General features: G+C 47.6%; 1 protein-coding gene across 1 annotated transcript in view; it reads right to left on the bottom strand.

Annotated features, from left to right (window-relative positions):
* LOC144694742 (R3H and coiled-coil domain-containing protein 1-like) overlaps nucleotides 1–16,448 on the bottom strand; it is a 29,215-nt gene extending 12,767 nt beyond the window's left edge. The window contains exons 1-5 of the mRNA XM_078565315.1: nucleotides 16,393–16,448; nucleotides 10,237–10,313; nucleotides 8,699–8,825; nucleotides 3,738–3,875; nucleotides 151–1,210 (exon numbers count right to left, since the gene is read on the bottom strand). Of these exons, the coding sequence (XP_078421441.1) occupies nucleotides 151–1,210; nucleotides 3,738–3,875; nucleotides 8,699–8,825; nucleotides 10,237–10,313; nucleotides 16,393–16,448 (1,458 nt within the window). The remainder of the gene's footprint in view (nucleotides 1–150; nucleotides 1,211–3,737; nucleotides 3,876–8,698; nucleotides 8,826–10,236; nucleotides 10,314–16,392) is intronic.
* Nucleotides 16,449–16,823: the final 375 nt, after the last annotated feature.

The raw sequence follows: 16,823 nt of genomic DNA on the forward strand, positions 1-16,823 counted from the left end.
TGCGGATTAAACAAAAAGTCAATGATTGTGCCCTTTCTGTCCTTGGCAGGTTTGTGCCATGTTCCCCACTGTGCTTGTACATCAGGTATATTTTCATACAAACCCATGCATTCTGGGTTTGTATTAAGCCCAGAATGGTTTACCTCTTACCTCTTTGAGTAAATATGTCGAGTCAGCATCAGGATTCTGAGGGTCTGGACTTGTTGTTTCACTGCCTTCAGTCTTCACTTTGGCTGCATCTTGTTCTGCTGTTGCTCTGTCAGCTCCAGTCTTGCTCACATTATCAGAGCTGCTGCTTCTGTCCTGCTGATCTCTCAGTGTGTCCTCTACCGTCTGGGTGTGCTGGCTCTCCTCAAGACTGGGCAAGTTTTCAGTGCTGTCCGTCGGAGACTGCTGGTCATTCAAGACAGCACTGTCTTCGCCCTGAAGATGACGGTCTGCTCTTGGGCCAGTGTCTGTGGCTTCTGCTGTCTTCGAGGTGTGTGTTGATGACTGTAGCTCATGCTGCACAATGTGGTCTCCAATCACATCCTCAGCAAGCTCCACCAGCGGCGTAACATTTTCCAACAGACTGCCCACATCATTCAATCTGGACGCATCCTTTGCTGCTTCCTTCTCAGCGGACGAGAAGTTTGTCTCCTCGTTTGATCTTGGACCTTGCTTCGCTTTTCGCTCCTCAATGCTTCCATCCAAAATATGTTCAGCTGCTGAGTCTTCACAAGATCTATCCCTTTGAAAATCACCTTCATGCTCTGTTACCTGGAGGTCTAAAGCACTGCATTTCTCGCCTTCCTCAGTCCTAGCCACTTTTCCACTAGCAAGTGCGCACAGTGGAGTGGTCTCTTGACAAGTCTGGCCACTCGGTCCATCCTCCCCCTCCTTGGCGGGCACGTAGCTGCAATCAATCCTGTCTTCTCCTGGATCTCTCCTTCCCTCCTTGTTCCTGCTGCCGTTCTTGGCTTCCCTTCTGGAATGGAACTTGGTGTCTCTCCTTTTCTCACCACTGCATTGGCAATGAGCCCTGGCAGTATAAAAGGCTTTCTCAGGCTTGTTCCTAGACTTGCTGTTGCCAGGAGGCAGCTTTTGGTGTCTTGAAGCCCTATCATGAAACGGTCTAAATGCCCCCGTCTGCTTACTATTGCTGTTCCATTCAGTCCGGTGACTCTGAGCATGGCTACGGCTGAGATTCTCTTCCAGGGATGGGTGCAATCTGGCAGGAAGAGGGATTAAAAGCAGCCAGTTACTATCTATCAAGGCCTTTGGTGAGCCAAGGGCTCCAATTCTACCTCTCCTTCCTGGAATGATTTGTCTGCCTCCGCTGTGCCCTCAAAGGATGCTGGAGCTGAATCTGTCAAAGGGCAAACAAATGGAAGATCCAGCACCTCAACAACAACAACCTCTATTTATATAGCACCTTCAAATGTCTCGAAGTGTTTCACAGGAGGATTATTCAACCAAGTATGACACTGAGCCACATAGTGTTATTTTAGGCCAGATGACCAAATGCTTGATCTAAGAGGTAGGTTTTAAGGAGCGTCTGAAAGGAGGAAAGCAAGGTAGAGAGGCGTAGGAAGGGAATTTCAGAGCTTGGGGCCTCGACAACTGAAGGCACGGCCACCAACGGCGGAGTAATTAGAACTGGGAATACGCAAAGTGTCAGTATTAGAAGAGCGCAGATATCTCCGAGAGCTGTGGGGCTGGAGATGACAGATAGGGAGAGATGGGGGAAAAAAGGATGAGAATTTTAAAACCAGGTCGTTGTTTGACGAAAGCCAATGTAGCCAGAGAACACAGGGCTGATAAAGGAATGGGACTTGCTGCGAGTTAAGACATGGGCAGCAGAGATTTGGATGAGCTCGGGTTTCAGCAAACAAGGTGCTGCCTATTCCTTGATGACTCGAATATCCAAACAGAAGGCTGGAGCTCCTGCCACTTCAATCATATTGAATCTTTCTGTCCGAGACGCAAGTCATCAGAGGGTCGAGCTGGGGAAGAGCTGGGCAAAGATCAGTCATCCCACTGATCACACATAACTCACTCAGTTCTCCAAGACAGTCGATGGACGTGTAAGGTTTGACTGCAGCACAATGTACATAGGCACGCTTTCACCATTACCAGCACATCACACTCTTCCCAACCCGCTACGTGACACAATCACCCAACCCGACTGATCCAAATGAACTTCAGATCAGAGTCTGTGAACTCCAAGAATTGTCTGTTGAGGATGACCGAGTCTGAAGCGAGCCTCTACCTGAAAACAGGTGTCTTTCCAAGACAGCAAACTAAAGTCACAGACTCACCAGTTCCTCTCAGTGGGAACTGGTTTAAATGCTCTTGCAGTGATTCCCTAATCCTTCCCCAACTGGGGGCAGCTGTGCCGAATTCCCAACTTAAAGCATGGATTCTACTGCAGCAACGTGAACAGGATCCATTCCCACCACGGACACCAGCAGAGGATTCATGAAAACAAACCAACTGCCTTCAACCAACCCTTGGCGCAAATGGACCAGGGGTTTTACTGCACCCCGATATCCAACCTCAGTCATACTGTACATGAGGAAGTTCTACTGAACCTTTCACAACTACTGATTAGGCCTTCACTTGAGTATGGTGTCCAAAACTGGTCATCTTTCCTAAAGGGTTGGTGCTGGTGTGGAGCAACTATGGGTCAATAAACTGCTTGTTGATCTTACAATTAATGGGCAAATTGTAATTAATTTAATTTTGCAGTCGTTAATTGGATTAGCCTGAATAATATGGTCACACAGTGGGGGAGGGGTGGGTGGGGTGTGTGTGTGTGTGTGTGTGGAGAGAGTAGAAGTATAGCTCCTGAAACCAGTGATTCATTGAGAAGGACTCAGTTCGCTATGCATTTCTCCCCTGCATACGCTAGAATAAAGTTGGATAGTCTACACATGGCTGCCTCTAAAGTGGTGCTTGAAAATCCCCACTCACAGAGCCAAGGCCTGAGAGAGAGGGTGGAGAATGGTTCCTGGGTTGAGGGGTTAGAAGAAGCTGGGGTAAGAGCAGAGGCTGAAGGGTCGATAACCAGAGGAGACAGAGTGACAATGACACAGAAAGAAGCCCCTTGTCCCATCCAGCCCTTGCCAGTTCTCTGTTCAGCAAGCCAACGTAGGGGTTGTTTTGGTATAAATGCAGCCAGTTGCTCTGATCTGGAATGCAATGCCTGGAAGGGTAGTCGAACGGGAACTGGCTTAAAAACTTGAAAAGGAAAATCAGTAGAGGGTTATGGAAAAGAGCAGGATGGTGAGATGAATTGGATAGCTCGAGCAAAGAATCGGAACAGGCACAATGGGCTCAATGGCCTCCTTCTGTTCTTCATTATTCTATTGGTAATTATCAGTCTGTAAACTCAAACACCAAGACTGACCATTCCAGGTACTTTGTTAGAAAAAAATTCTAACCTCCGGCCACCAAATCATCAGATTGTACAGGAGGCCCCAGGTAAAAGATTGAACATCTGCCCTGGTCCCAGGGCTGTTTCAAACCACTGAACAACAGCTCAGAAGGATCTTTCCTCCAATTATTCCCCTCTCTTTCACCCTATGAGCATTTAGTCTCCATTTGACACACTTAACTCCAAATGGCAACATTTGGTCGTGGCAATATGAGTTGGAGGTGACAACTATTTTTGCCAATCAGAATCTGCATTGTACCATGGAGAGGCCATGTGAACTGATCTGGCCAACATTTCGCCCTCAGCCAAACAGACTCACCTCTTTTCAGTCAGGCACACAGCGGTCCTCCGGCCAGCTCCCTCTCCCACCGAGAAGCTGTGCAGAGGGTCAAAGTTCTCTATAATCCGATGGATCAGATAACGCAAACGACTGGGCAGTGGTGGGAACAGCAGGACTCTGAGGACAGGATGAGAAAGAGCTTAGTGACTAACAAACAACAACTTGTATTCATATAGTCCCTTTAATGTAGGCACTTGACGGGAAAATTGAACAAAACTTCACACTGAGCCAAAAAAGGGAGATATCTGGACAGGTGACCAAAAGCTTGGTCAAAGAGGGAAGTTTGAACGAGCAGCTTCAAGCAGCAGAGTGAGCTAGAGGGGTTTAGGAAGAGCCCAGGGTCTAGACACCTGAAAGTTGACCAAAGCAGAACCCATCAATCATCATCACAGTATCTTTACAGTGCAAACAGTGGCCATTCAGCCCATCGACCTTGCACTGGCTCTCTGAAAGAGCATTCCACCCAGTCCCACTCCCCTGCCATATCCCCGTAACCTTGCACATTCTTTCTTATCAGGCAGCAATCCAATTCCCTTCTGAATACCTCGATCGAACCTGCCTTCACCACCCTCTCAGGAAGCCCGTTCCAGACTCCAGCCACCCTCTGGGTGAAAAAAATTTTCCTCACATCAGTTTTGCTCCTTTTACCAATTATGTTGAATCTGTGCCCTCTAGTTCTTGATGTTCTCTTGAGTGGGAGCAGTTTCTCACTGTTTATCCTGTCCCATACCCCTCAGGATCATGAATACCTCTATCAAATCTCCTCTCAGCCTTCTTTTCTCCAAGTAAAACAGTCCCAATCTCTCCAATTGATCCTCATAGCTACACTTCTTCATCCCAGGAATCATTCGTGTAAATCTCCTCTGTACTCTCTCCAATGTCTTCATATCCTTCACATCATGACAGAATATCTATCAAGTGGTTATTAATATCAACTAGGTATCAAAAAATAATTGAAGATGGAGTGTGATGGAATACTCTCCACTTTCCTGGGTGAGTGCAACTCCCACAACACTCAAGAAGCTTGACAAGGGACAAAGCAGCCCACCTGATAGGCACCCCATCCACAAACATTCACTCCCTCCACCACCGACGGACAGCAGCAGCAGTGTGTACCATCTACAAGATGCAATGTAGGAACTCACCAATACTCCTTCGACAGCATCTTCCAAACCCACGACCACCACCATCTAGAAGAACAAGGGCAGCAGACACATGGGAACATCATCACCTGGAAGTTCCCCTCCAAGTCACTCACCATCCTGACTTGGAAATATATCGATGTTCCTTCACTGTCACTGGGTCAAAATCCTGGAACTCCCTCCCTAACAGCACTGTGGCTGTACCTACACCACATGGACTGCAGCGGTTCAAGAAGGCAGCTCACCACCACCTTCTCAAGGGCAACTAGGGATAGCCCAGCCAGCAAAGCCCACATCCCGTGAATTAATTTTAAAAAAAAGAAAGATTTTCATTTCAGTAGCAAGCACAGCAACTCAGTGTCACACCTCATGCAAAAGATGGCACATCTGACAGTGCAGCACTCCCTCAGCACTGAGAGAGTCCAGCTTTCTGAGCTCAGGTCTCTGGGGCTTGGACCCACAGCCTGCTGACACAGTACAAAGAGTGCTGTGGACTGAACCCCTGCTAACACCTTGAATGCCAACACATGCCTCTACCCTTTCCACCACACGCAGCTATCTGCCTCCTCACACCCCCACCTCTCCAATTTCACCGCAATACATGGACACCATTTGCCTCACCCAGTCCATTTGGCAGTGCGCTGCACTCCCACTACACTTCTCAGGTTTCTGCTAAACCACATCCCCCCAACAGATTTACCAATCAGTCCCCCCACATAGCAGACTGGTCAGTCAATGAAAAGCTCATTGGGCCCAAGGGGAAGTGGCAAATTGAATCTAAAATTGGCTCAGTCACAGGAAGCAAAGGCTCCTAGTCAACATGTGTTCTTGTGACTGGAAAGCAGTCTGCAGTGGGGTTCCACAGAGCTCTGTACTGGACCCCTTGGTGTTTGTGATCTACATCAATGACTTAGGCTGATGTGGAGGGGGAGGGAGCACAGTACAAAACTGGCCCCACGCTTGATAGCGAGGAGGGTAGACTGAGGGAAGGAATCAATGGACTGGTCAGGTGAGCAGATAGTGGCAGATGGAGTTCCATCCAGAGAAGTGTGAGGTGATGCATCTGGGGAGGACGAACAAGACAACGGAAGACACAACATGTGGTAGGATTGTGAGAGATGTGGTGGAACACAGTGACCTTGGAGTGAATGTCAACAGATTGACAGCACAGGTAGATACTGTGGTTACAGGACACTCTCCTCTGTTAGCTGAGGCATAGAATGTAAATGATCCCCTTCTGTGCCTTAAATCATCCCTCAGCACTGCCCACACAATTGATTAAATCTTCCTTCACTAAAACAAACTCTAGTGACCGTTGTAATGTGGGAGATTTCGACAGGCAGCCTAGGTGAGTTGGAGTGCTGGGGGAGATGTGTGTAATGTGGGAGATTTCGACACGCAGTCTAGGTGAGTTGCAGTGCTGGGGGAGGTGTGTGTAATGTAGGAGATTTCGACACACAGCCTAGGTGAGTTGGAGTGCTGGGGAGGTGTGTGTAATGTAGGAGATTTCGACACGCAGCCTAGGTGAGTTAGAGTGCTGGGGGAGATGTGTGTAATGTGGGAGATTTCGACACGCAGCCTAGGTGAGTTGCAGTGCTGGGGGAGGTGTGTGTAATGTAGGAGATTTCGACACACAGCCTAGGTGAGTTGGAGTGCTGGGGAGGTGTGTGTAATGTAGGAGATTTCGACACGCAGCCTAGGTGAGTTGGAGTGCTGGGGGAGACGTGTGTAATGTGGGAGATGTCGACACGCAGCCTAGGTGAGTTGGAGTGCTGGGGGAGACGTGTGTAATGTGGGAAATTTTGACACGCAGCCTAGGTGAGTTGGAGTGCTGGGGGAGATGTGTGTAATGTGGGAGATTTCGACAGGCAGCCTAGGTGAGTTGGAGTGCTGGGGGAGGTGTGTGTAATGTGGGAGATTTTGACACGCAGCCTAGGTGAGTTGGAGTGCTGGGGGAGATGTGTGTAAGGTGGGAGATGTCGACACGCAGCCTAGGTGAGTTGGAGTGCTGGGGGAGATGCGTGTAATGTAGGAGATTTCGACAGGCAGCCTAGGTGAGTTGGAATGCTGGGGGAGACGTGTGTAATGTGGGAGATGTCGACACGCAGCCTAGGTGAGTTGGAGTGCTGGGGGAGACGTGTGTAATGTGGGAGATTTCGACAGGCAGCCTAGGTGAGTTGGAGTGCTGGGGGAGACGTGTGTAATGTGGGAGATTTCGACAGGCAGCCTAGGTGAGTTGGAGTGCTGGGGGAGACGTGTGTAATGTGGGAGATTTCGACACGCAGCCTAGGTGAGTTGGAGTGCTGGGGGAGACGTGTGTAATGTGGGAGATTTCGAGACGCAGTGTAGGTGAGTTGGAGTGCTGGGGGAGGTGTGTGTAATGTAGGAGATTTCGACACGCAGCCTAGGTGAGTTGGAGTGCTGGGGGAGACGTGTGTAATGTGGGAGATGTCGACACGCAGCCTAGGTGAGTTGGAGTGCTGGGGGAGACGTGTGTAATGTGGGAGATTTCGAGACGCAGTGTAGGTGAGTTGGAGTGCTGGGGGAGGTGTGTGTAATGTAGGAGATTTCGACACGCAGCCTAGGTGAGTTGGAGTGCTGGGGGAGACGTGTGTAATGTGGGAGATGTCGACACGCAGCCTAGGTGAGTTGGAGTGCTGGGGGAGACGTGTGTAATGTGGGAGATTTCGACACGCAGCCTAGGTGAGTTGGAGTGCTGGGGGAGACCTGTGTAATGTGGGAGATTTCGAGACGCAGTCTAGGTGAGTTGGAGTGCTGGGGGAGGTGTGTGTAATGTAGGAGATTTTGACACGCAGCCTAGGTGAGTTGGAGTGCTGGGGGAGATGTGCGTAATGTAGGAGATTTCGACACGCAGCCTAGGTGAGTTGGAGTGCTGGGGGAGACGTGTGTAATGTGGGAGATGTCGACACGCAGCCTAGGTGAGTTGGAGTGCTGGGGGAGATGTGTGTAATGTAGGAGATTTCGTCAGGCAGCCTAGGTGAGTTGGAGTGCTGGGGGAGACGTGTGTAATGTGGGAGATGTCGACACGCAGCCTAGGTGAGTTGGAGTGCTGGGGGAGACGTAATGTGGGAGATTTCGACACGCAGCCTAGGTGAGTTGGAGTGCTGGGGGAGGTGTGTGTAATGTAGGAGATTTCGACACGCAGCCTAGGTGAGTTGGAGTGCTGGGGGTGATGTGTGTAATCAGTTGGACAGAATTGAGGGAGTAACCCCATATCGAGTGCGAGTGAAAGGGCAGCTCCCTTACACATTGACTTCCTTATCCAGTGAACTTACAGACAGCATATTTACCAAGTTGCCAATTCATTAACAACCGTTTTGCCCTCTTGCTCAGATCAATATTGTCATTTCTTTCATCGAAGACTTGCATTTAGACTACAAATACTTTTGGAAGTGTAATAACTGTTGAAACGTAGGAAACGCAGCAGCTCATGACACACAGCAAACTCCCTCAAACAGCAACGTAATAATGACCAGATAATCTGTTTTACTGATGTTGGTGGGGGAATAAAGGGAAGAACTCCCTTGTTCTTCATCAAATAGCACAGGGGGACCTTTTCCATCAGATGGGACCTCGGTTTATTGTCTCATTGCAAAGACACATGACTCTCTTGTGCACAGGAACGTGAGCCTTGATTTTTTTTTGTACTTAAGCTGTGGGGTGGGACTTGAACCCAGAACTTTGTGACTCAGAGGAGAGAGTCCGACCAACTGAGCCACGGCTGACATGCCAGTTAAACGACAGGCAGGCGTTCATGTTCACACTCATTTTACTTACTTGTTTGGATTGTCAACAGTTTTTGAAAGAAAACATTCCAGCTCTTCGGTAATTTTATCCACAAATTCATCTTCCTCTTTGGACAGATAAACACCATCCAGACGGAAAAGAGCCAGGATGAGGCAGAGTCAAACACAACAATCTGCAAAGAAAAAACAGAAAGGCTTTGAGCAACACCAGAATCCAATGAAAACTGCAACAGGACTAAAATAAAACTACAGCTCAGATATACCTTCACTCAGTTCAGCTTCCCTGCCTCTTCACCAGAATTTCTTATCGGAGTACAACTCTCTAAATCTAACTCCACGTGCTGAACTCTATCACAGGGACAGCAAAGTGCATCAGCTGCTTATATCCCCCAGACCCCAGCCCCCCCCAGAATCCACATTAAATCCTTGGTTTACTCTTGCCTCAGCTCTGGGCACTCACACAGTCAGAAGGTGATGAGTTCCCAGTGAGAACAAAATCAAGGCTTGGCACTCCAGTGCAGTGCTGAGGGGGTGCCACACTGTCAGAGGTGCGGTCTTTCAGATAAGGCATTAAGTTGAGGCCCTGTCTGATCTCTTCAGTCAATGTCAACGATCCCTCGGCTCCACTTCAAAGAACATGGGAGCTCTTCCCACCGTTCTGGTCAATGTTTAGCCTTCAAACAGCACCACTGAAACAGATTATCTGGTCATTATCAGATTGCTGTTTGAGGGAGCTTGCTGTGTGTAAATTGGCTGTTACAGCAGCCGCTACAATTCAAAAATACTTTGATGGCTGTCAACTGTTTCAGAACATCCCAAGATAATGAAAGGTGCTATGTAAATACACATTTTTTACATCCTGAAATCCCTTTTGGATTTAATAGTGACCAAGTTACATTCTAGCGTAGGAATGCCCCACCAGAGGAAACATCTCTGTCACATCTAGCCAATCAAACCTTTCATATTCTGAATTTAAGCTAGTTGTTCCCCAAGTGTCCCAGCCCATTCCACTTTTCCTAATGGATGGAACTTCTCAATTCCAGGATGATCTATTTACACCTTCACCAGTGCCTCAGTATCTTTTTGTTCAAATAATATGGAGGCCAGAAAAGTGTGCAGTTCTCCAAGTATGGTCTAATCAAGGTTCGATACTGGTTTAGCATCACTTCTCTGCTTTTCAATGACATTCCAGCTGAGATGAACCGCCAATGCTTCGTGTGTGTCTTCTTTTTTATAAAATGGCCTTCTGAAGGTGCAGCACTTCTTTCAGTGGGTGAACCTTTGCCTGGGCTGATTTAGCAGTGGAGAGCTCCGAGGCTACCAAATAATAATGAGACTGAGCATCCAGCCCCGGGCACAGAGTAAAATCCTGACACAGCGGGGATAACAATAGGTGGTGATGCTCCAGGGACCCATCTATTCCCTATTCACAGCACGCCAGGATCACACAGAAACCAAGGCACAGTGCCCGCAGGCTGGGAGGGGAGCCAGGGGGACGGTGGTGCGTGGACTCTGCTGCTGCTTTCTCCATGAACAGAAAGAAGCCAACTCTCAGGAGCAGAGAGATACCAGCAAACGGCCCTGATCCTGCTGCAGACTCAGGCGGCAGCCAAGCTGACCAATCACCTTCTGACTTTCGGTTTTGCCTGCGGAAAAAAAAAAGAACGAGATTCTTATTTTACATTTCATTACTTACAGATGAAATTCTCCAGCCGCTGAGCCCTGGAACAGATCTTCGCTTTGCTCAAAGTAAAGATGAGTTAAAATGCTTCCGCTCTGCAGCTTTGATACACACAACCGAATGGTTACATTCAGCTGGGACGCATGCGCACTGAGGGCCCCGGTGCAGGGGAAACTCCCTGGCTGGAATTGACACCCTGGGTACTGCCATCTGGAGGGCTCAGAGACACAGTCTGGCAGCACAGAGAAACATTCAGGATCCCATCACTCATTCAATTCCGAAACAAACACCATCATCACCATGTCTATGGCCCCCCCCCTATCTCCGTAACCTCCTCCAGCCCCTACAACTTCCCTATCTCTGTAACCTCCTCCAGCTCCTACAACTTCCCTATCTCTGTAACCTCCTCCAGCTCCTACAACTTCCCTATCTCTGTAACCTCCTCCAGCCCCTACAACTTCCCTATCTCTGTAACCTCCTCCAGCCCCTACAACCCTCCCTATCTCTGTAACCTCCTCCAGCCCCTACAACTTCCCTATCTCTGTGACCTCCTCCAGCCCCTGCAACCCTTCCTATCTCTGTAACCTCATCCAGCCCCTACAACTTCCCTATCTCTGTGACCTCCTCCAGCCCCTGCAACCCTCCCTATCTCTGTAACCTCCTCCAGCCCCTGCAACCCTCCCTATCTCTGTAACCTCCTCCAGCCCCTGCAAACCTCCCTATCTCTGTAAACCTCCCTATCTCTGTAACCTCCTCCAGCCCCTACAACCCTCCCTATCACTGTAACCTCCTCCAACCCCTACAACCTCCCTATTTCTGTAACCTCCTCCTCCAGCCCCTGCAACCCTCACTATCTCTGTAACCTCCTCCAGCCCCTGCAACCCTCCCTCTCCCTGTAACCTCCTCCAGCACCTGCAACCCTCACTATCTCTGTAACCTCCTCCAGCCCCTGCAACCCTCCCTATCCCTGTAACCTCCTCCAGCCCCTGCTACCATTCCTATTCCTGTAACCTCCTCCAGCCCCTGCAACCCTTCCTATCTCTGTAACCTCCTCCAGCCCCACAACTCCTCCCTATATCTACAACCTCCTCCAGCCCTACAACCCTCCCTAACTCTGTAACCTCCTCCAGCCCCTACAACCTTCCCTACCTCTGTAACCTCCTCCAACCCCTACAACCTCCCTATTTTTGTAACCTCCACCAGCCCATGCAACCTTCACTATCTCTAAAACCTCCTCCAGCCCCTGCAACCCTCCCTATCTCTGTAACTTCCTCCAGCCCCTGCAACCCTCCCTATCTCTGTAACCTCCTCCAGCCCCTACAACCTCCCTATTTCTGTAACCTCCTCCAGCCCCTACACTCCTCCCTATATCTATAACCTCCTCCAGCCCCTACAACCCTCCCTATCTCTGTAACCTCCTCCAGCCCTGACAACCTTCCCTATCTCTGTAACCTCCTCCAGCCACTACAACCTCGCTATCTCTGTAACCTCCTCCAACATTCTTCAGAACTCTAACCTGTCCTGATGACAGATCATCATGAGGTGAAACATTAACTCTCTTTCTCACTCCAAAGATGCTGTCTGGTCTGCTGGGTATTTTCAGCATTTTCTGCTTTGATTTTAGATTCCCAGCATCTGCAGTTTTTAAGTTTTGTACCGGGGTTTTTAAGTTGGGTGGTGTATGTGAACGCATTTGAGAAGATTCATGAGAATGCTTCCAGGGATGAGGAACTTCAGCTATGTGGATAGACTGGAGAAATGGGGGCTGGTTTCCTTGGAGGTTAAAAGGAAATGGACAGAGGTGTTTGAAATCATTCGGGATGGATAGGGAGAAACTGTTCTCATTGGCAGCAGGGTCAAGAACCAGGGAACATTGGCTAAAGGTGATTGGCTAAAGAAGAACAGTGGCATGGGGAAAGGTTGTTCACACGGCGAGTGGTTAGGATCTGGAATGCACAGCCTGAGAGTGTGGCAGAGACCAATTCAATCATTGCTTTCAAAACAGAATTGGACCATTGTCTTCGGAGGAAGAATTTGCAGGGCTACGGGGAAAAGGCTGGGCAAATTGCTCTTGCAGAGAGCCAGCACAGACATGGTGGGCTGAATGGCCTCCTTCAGTGCTGTAACCATTCTGTGATTCTATGTTAGTGTTCATTTCTGTTAAGAAAGTGGGTCTTCATGGTATTAAAAAGTGAAATCATGGAATGGTTGAAGCTTAGTCAGCATGTGTGGAAGCTGGTATGTATACACAAGGTATATATGTTCCATAAGATAAAAGCAAAAAACTGCGGATGCTGGAAATCCAAAACAAAAACAAAAATACCTGGAAAAACTCAGCAGGTCTGGAAGCATCTGGGGAAAGGAACACAGTTAACGTTTCGAGTCCGAACGGACTCGAAACGTTAACTGTGTTCCTTTCCCCAGATGCTGCCAGACCTGCTGAGTTTTTCCAGGTATTTTTGTATATATGTTCCAGTCGGCTTCTGAAAAAGCTCCTTGGCCTGAAACGTTAACTCTGTTTCTCTCTCCCCAGCTGCTGCCCAACCTGCTGAGTGTTTCTAGCATTTTTTCCTTTCATTCCAATACATTTGTTTGATACCTTGGCACGCACTTATTTCCCTTTGGGGAATAGTTGGGAAGATTAGCAACTGATTGAACTGCCTTGTGAACACTCCTGCCGTGGCCAATAAGTCCTGGAATAGGACTTGAACCCAGAGCTTCCGTCTCAGAGTCAAGGCTGCGAGCTACAGAGTGGCAAGACCATCATTCCAATATGTCGGTCGGAGGAAAAGATATTGGACCTAGCAATTTCTATTAATCCATGTCTTTACCTGATTCACTTTCACAAAATTGGCCATAACGTCGACTGCCTCTTAACCAATTGGTGTTTGAATTAAAGAGCTCCAATTTCTCTTTGGATAGAGTTAAGAGCCTTGCAAAAGCTACCTGCCCAAGAGAAGGATGACTCCAGTCAGTTGTCTGAGAGGAACAGGGCAGATGGTCAGTCTTATCACTCGGAGTTGAGAATTAAGCTCTCAGTTCCTTTCACCCAATTCTTCAGTTTGTTGAACCATGTACAAGGGTCTCTGCTGGGTTGGAACCTACAGCACTGAGTAAAAGATGCCGGCTCTCTGACACCTTCATCATTCTGTTCTCTTTAGGGCAGGTCCACCGGTTTAACACTCCAGCTGTCTCTTAAGCAAATCCCAAAGACTAAGTTGATCTCCCTTACCGTTGGACCAAGGCTCTGAGGTCCAAATTGGGATCAATGATAGCTATCCAGTCAAACACCAGCACATCCACATTGTTCAGCTTTTTTTCCAAGTCTCCCCAGTGCTAAATTGGACTGGTCACCAGAAAAAAAACTGTCACCTCCCCAAACTGAGCTTGAAGCTTTCTTTACAAAGGAAAAAAAAGAACAATTTTAATTGCCAAAGAATTAGAAGAAACATATCTCGTTCTTTTGAAACCTACAACATCCACTGCCTGGTGTAATGAGGGCAATTAGAGCCTGGAAACACTGTCTCTTGCTAGCTTGAGAGGCACAAACCAGCTGGATTTGGGCAAATATCCCTATTCCTTCAACAGTGTTGAGTCAAAATCCCACAGCTGGCTACACACCAGCATTGCAGGAATATACTATCGGCACCTCAACGGGAGCGGTTTACAGAGAAGGTCCAGCCCCTGGCAGCAGCACCTTGGCAAGGGTCATACAAACACTGGCTTTGGCCCTTGACACCTGAATCCTGGGAGTGAACAATGTATGGCTGCAGTGACTCACACAACTTTGTTTGGAGGATGGGCGTGGAAGGAGGATAGAGAAGTCATGGTAAGGATGTTCAGGATCATAAAATAGTGTCAAACCATTGGGCGGTTTTCATGTGCAAACGTCACTCCATCACACAGAGTAAATGAAAATCACAAGCAAGTAAATTCGTTAGACTTTATTTAACTCCATCTTTCTTTTTAAAAATAGTTCACGTTTTAACTAGCCAAATGTATGTATGTCATGAAATAGTGCGACAGAAAAATATATATATTGCTTACAATTTCTTCCAAGTTAGGTTGAACACTGATGGGCTTTTGATGCTCTGGGAACAGCTCAGCACTCAAAACAAGATTTTTAGTTCATCTGGGATTCAAAATGATACCACTTTGAAAAGGGAGAATGGAAACTTTTCTGCAAGAGAGCAACAACCTGGGCATAAGAACAGATGCAGAAACTTTCTAAAAGGAGGATAATGAGAAAGCGGGCAGTTTGCATGCTTTATACTGCCAACCGTGTCCTCAGTTTGATTCATTCAGTCCCTCCATCTAGATAAGCTGGTGATTCGAAGCCTCCTGTTGTTGGGAAACCGTGTGGCTGTTTGTCGGTGCGCTTGCTTCATTTCTGTGATCACACTCGCTTTCATACCCACGTTTACGTTGTGACACATCTCGTCACATTTACAGCCCCAAATACAATCACCTCCTGTCATAAATTAACATGATGCTGCTGCCCTACTTCATCCACATGAGCCAAACTAAAGAGAAATAAACACAATGAGCCAAATTAGAACTGGCCAAACACACCGCAAATTTGAAAAGAAAGAGAAACAAGACATTTCTTTTTGTAAACATTTGTGCTAAGCCAAGACCAATTTTGTTGCAACCCATCTTCTTCCTGCTCAGGCCCTGGTGATCAGAAACTGAACTCAGACTCCCTCAGTGCCTTCCCAAAAGTCCAATGTCGGATTTCATACATCAAAGTGCAATTAGATTCTGTACCAGACATTTTAAGTGTGCTTTCCACAAATAGGATACCTGATTACAATATTGCATAAATCTTCATGTTCAAATCATTGACTGTTGGCTGTCTATCACATACTTGACCATATGGCACATGATCATCGTGCTAATGAAAATTCAGAAAACTCGACCACCTACACAGTCCATCCCTACTCCTGCTATAATCTGACTATGTGCTAATGTGTGGAGATTTGTACCTTCCTGGTCAGACAAAAGTTCATTCTTTTTACTGGTGACTCCATGGTGTAGACTTGCAGCAAGTGGAAAATGACATATTCACAAGAAAATGAGGGGGCATAGACTCGGTGGCGAGGAATTGGAAATGGTTCAGGTCTTGGCTTTTTGATTAGAATGGAACACCCTGGTCAGAAAACCAGTCCAGTTGCTGGGTGACCTCCCTGTGCACAATTCCAGGGTTGATGGCTTTTGGCTACATTGTACAAACAAAAATCAGCAACAGCTCAGACATTGGGTAGGGCTGACTGCATTCATTCAGGCAAATGGGATATTTTTCCCCAATCATTTTCTTCATTTCATTTCATTTCATTAACATATCCTTCATTCACTGTTGAATAGGTCACATCTCCGCTCCCCCCAGAATCTCTCTCATGTCCCAAGAAAAGCAAGTTTCAAGTCACGAGGTTCTGGGTTCAAATGCCACTCCTAGGGTTGAGCTCAAGGATCAAGTAAATACCCCAGTGCAGTACTGAGGGTATTGCCTTGCAATGCTGCACTGTCAGAGGTCCCGTCTTTGAGGTGAGATGTTAAATTGACTCCCGTCTGCCTGCTCGGGTGGACGTAAAAGATCTCACGGCAATATCCTGGCCAATATTTTTTCCTCAACTAACAATACATAAAAACAAACAGATTATCTGGTTATTTGCCTGTTGCTGTTTGTGGGATCTTGCTGTGTGCAAAATTGACTGCTGTGTTTCCTACCTTACAACACTGAACATCCTTCAAAAAGTACTTGATAGATGATTGACATCTGGTGATCATGAAAAGTGCCAAATAATTGCAACTTTTCGTTCAGCGCGACTTGTGGACTGAGTAGATAAGGCGACACCGTCTCTCCCACAAGGCAGCAGGTTTTAAGTCCACAAGATGGCACGGGAGACTAACAGAAACGTGAAAGATCCAGTGGCCTGGAACCCCCCTATTCAACTCCATAATTTAACAGGTATTGTGCAACCAATATAGACCATCAACCAGCAGAAGCAGCTGCCCAGGTTCAGGTCCCCTATCCTCTCACCTACCTGACATAGCTTATTGGCGATTGCTGTGCACTTGAAGCAAGACTGGATTCGTCCATCTGCTTACAGGCTTCCTGAGGCCCCACTGCTCACAGTGGTGCAATATTGTTACTTCATCCACCTCCTAACTGGAGAAGTCACATTACTGAGGGAAAAAACAAGACTTGCATTGATATAGCGCCTTTCAGAATGTCAGGATGTTTTCCCAAAGCGCTTCAGACACCAAACTTTACTTCTGTAAATTGTAACTCATGTCTGAAACATGGCAGGCAACTTGCACACAGTCAGTCTCCACAGGCAGAAACGTGATCATGACCCGACCATCCGTTTTAGTGTTGTTACATGGAGTGAAATATTGGCCAGAATGCTGGGGAGAACTCTCACGATCTTCTTCAAAATAGTAGCATGAAATCTTTATTGATTGCGTGAGGGGG

Source organism: Cetorhinus maximus, chromosome 20, assembly GCF_964194155.1.
Source record: "Cetorhinus maximus chromosome 20, sCetMax3.hap1.1, whole genome shotgun sequence".
In the NCBI taxonomy this organism is placed as follows: domain Eukaryota; kingdom Metazoa; phylum Chordata; class Chondrichthyes; order Lamniformes; family Cetorhinidae; genus Cetorhinus; species Cetorhinus maximus.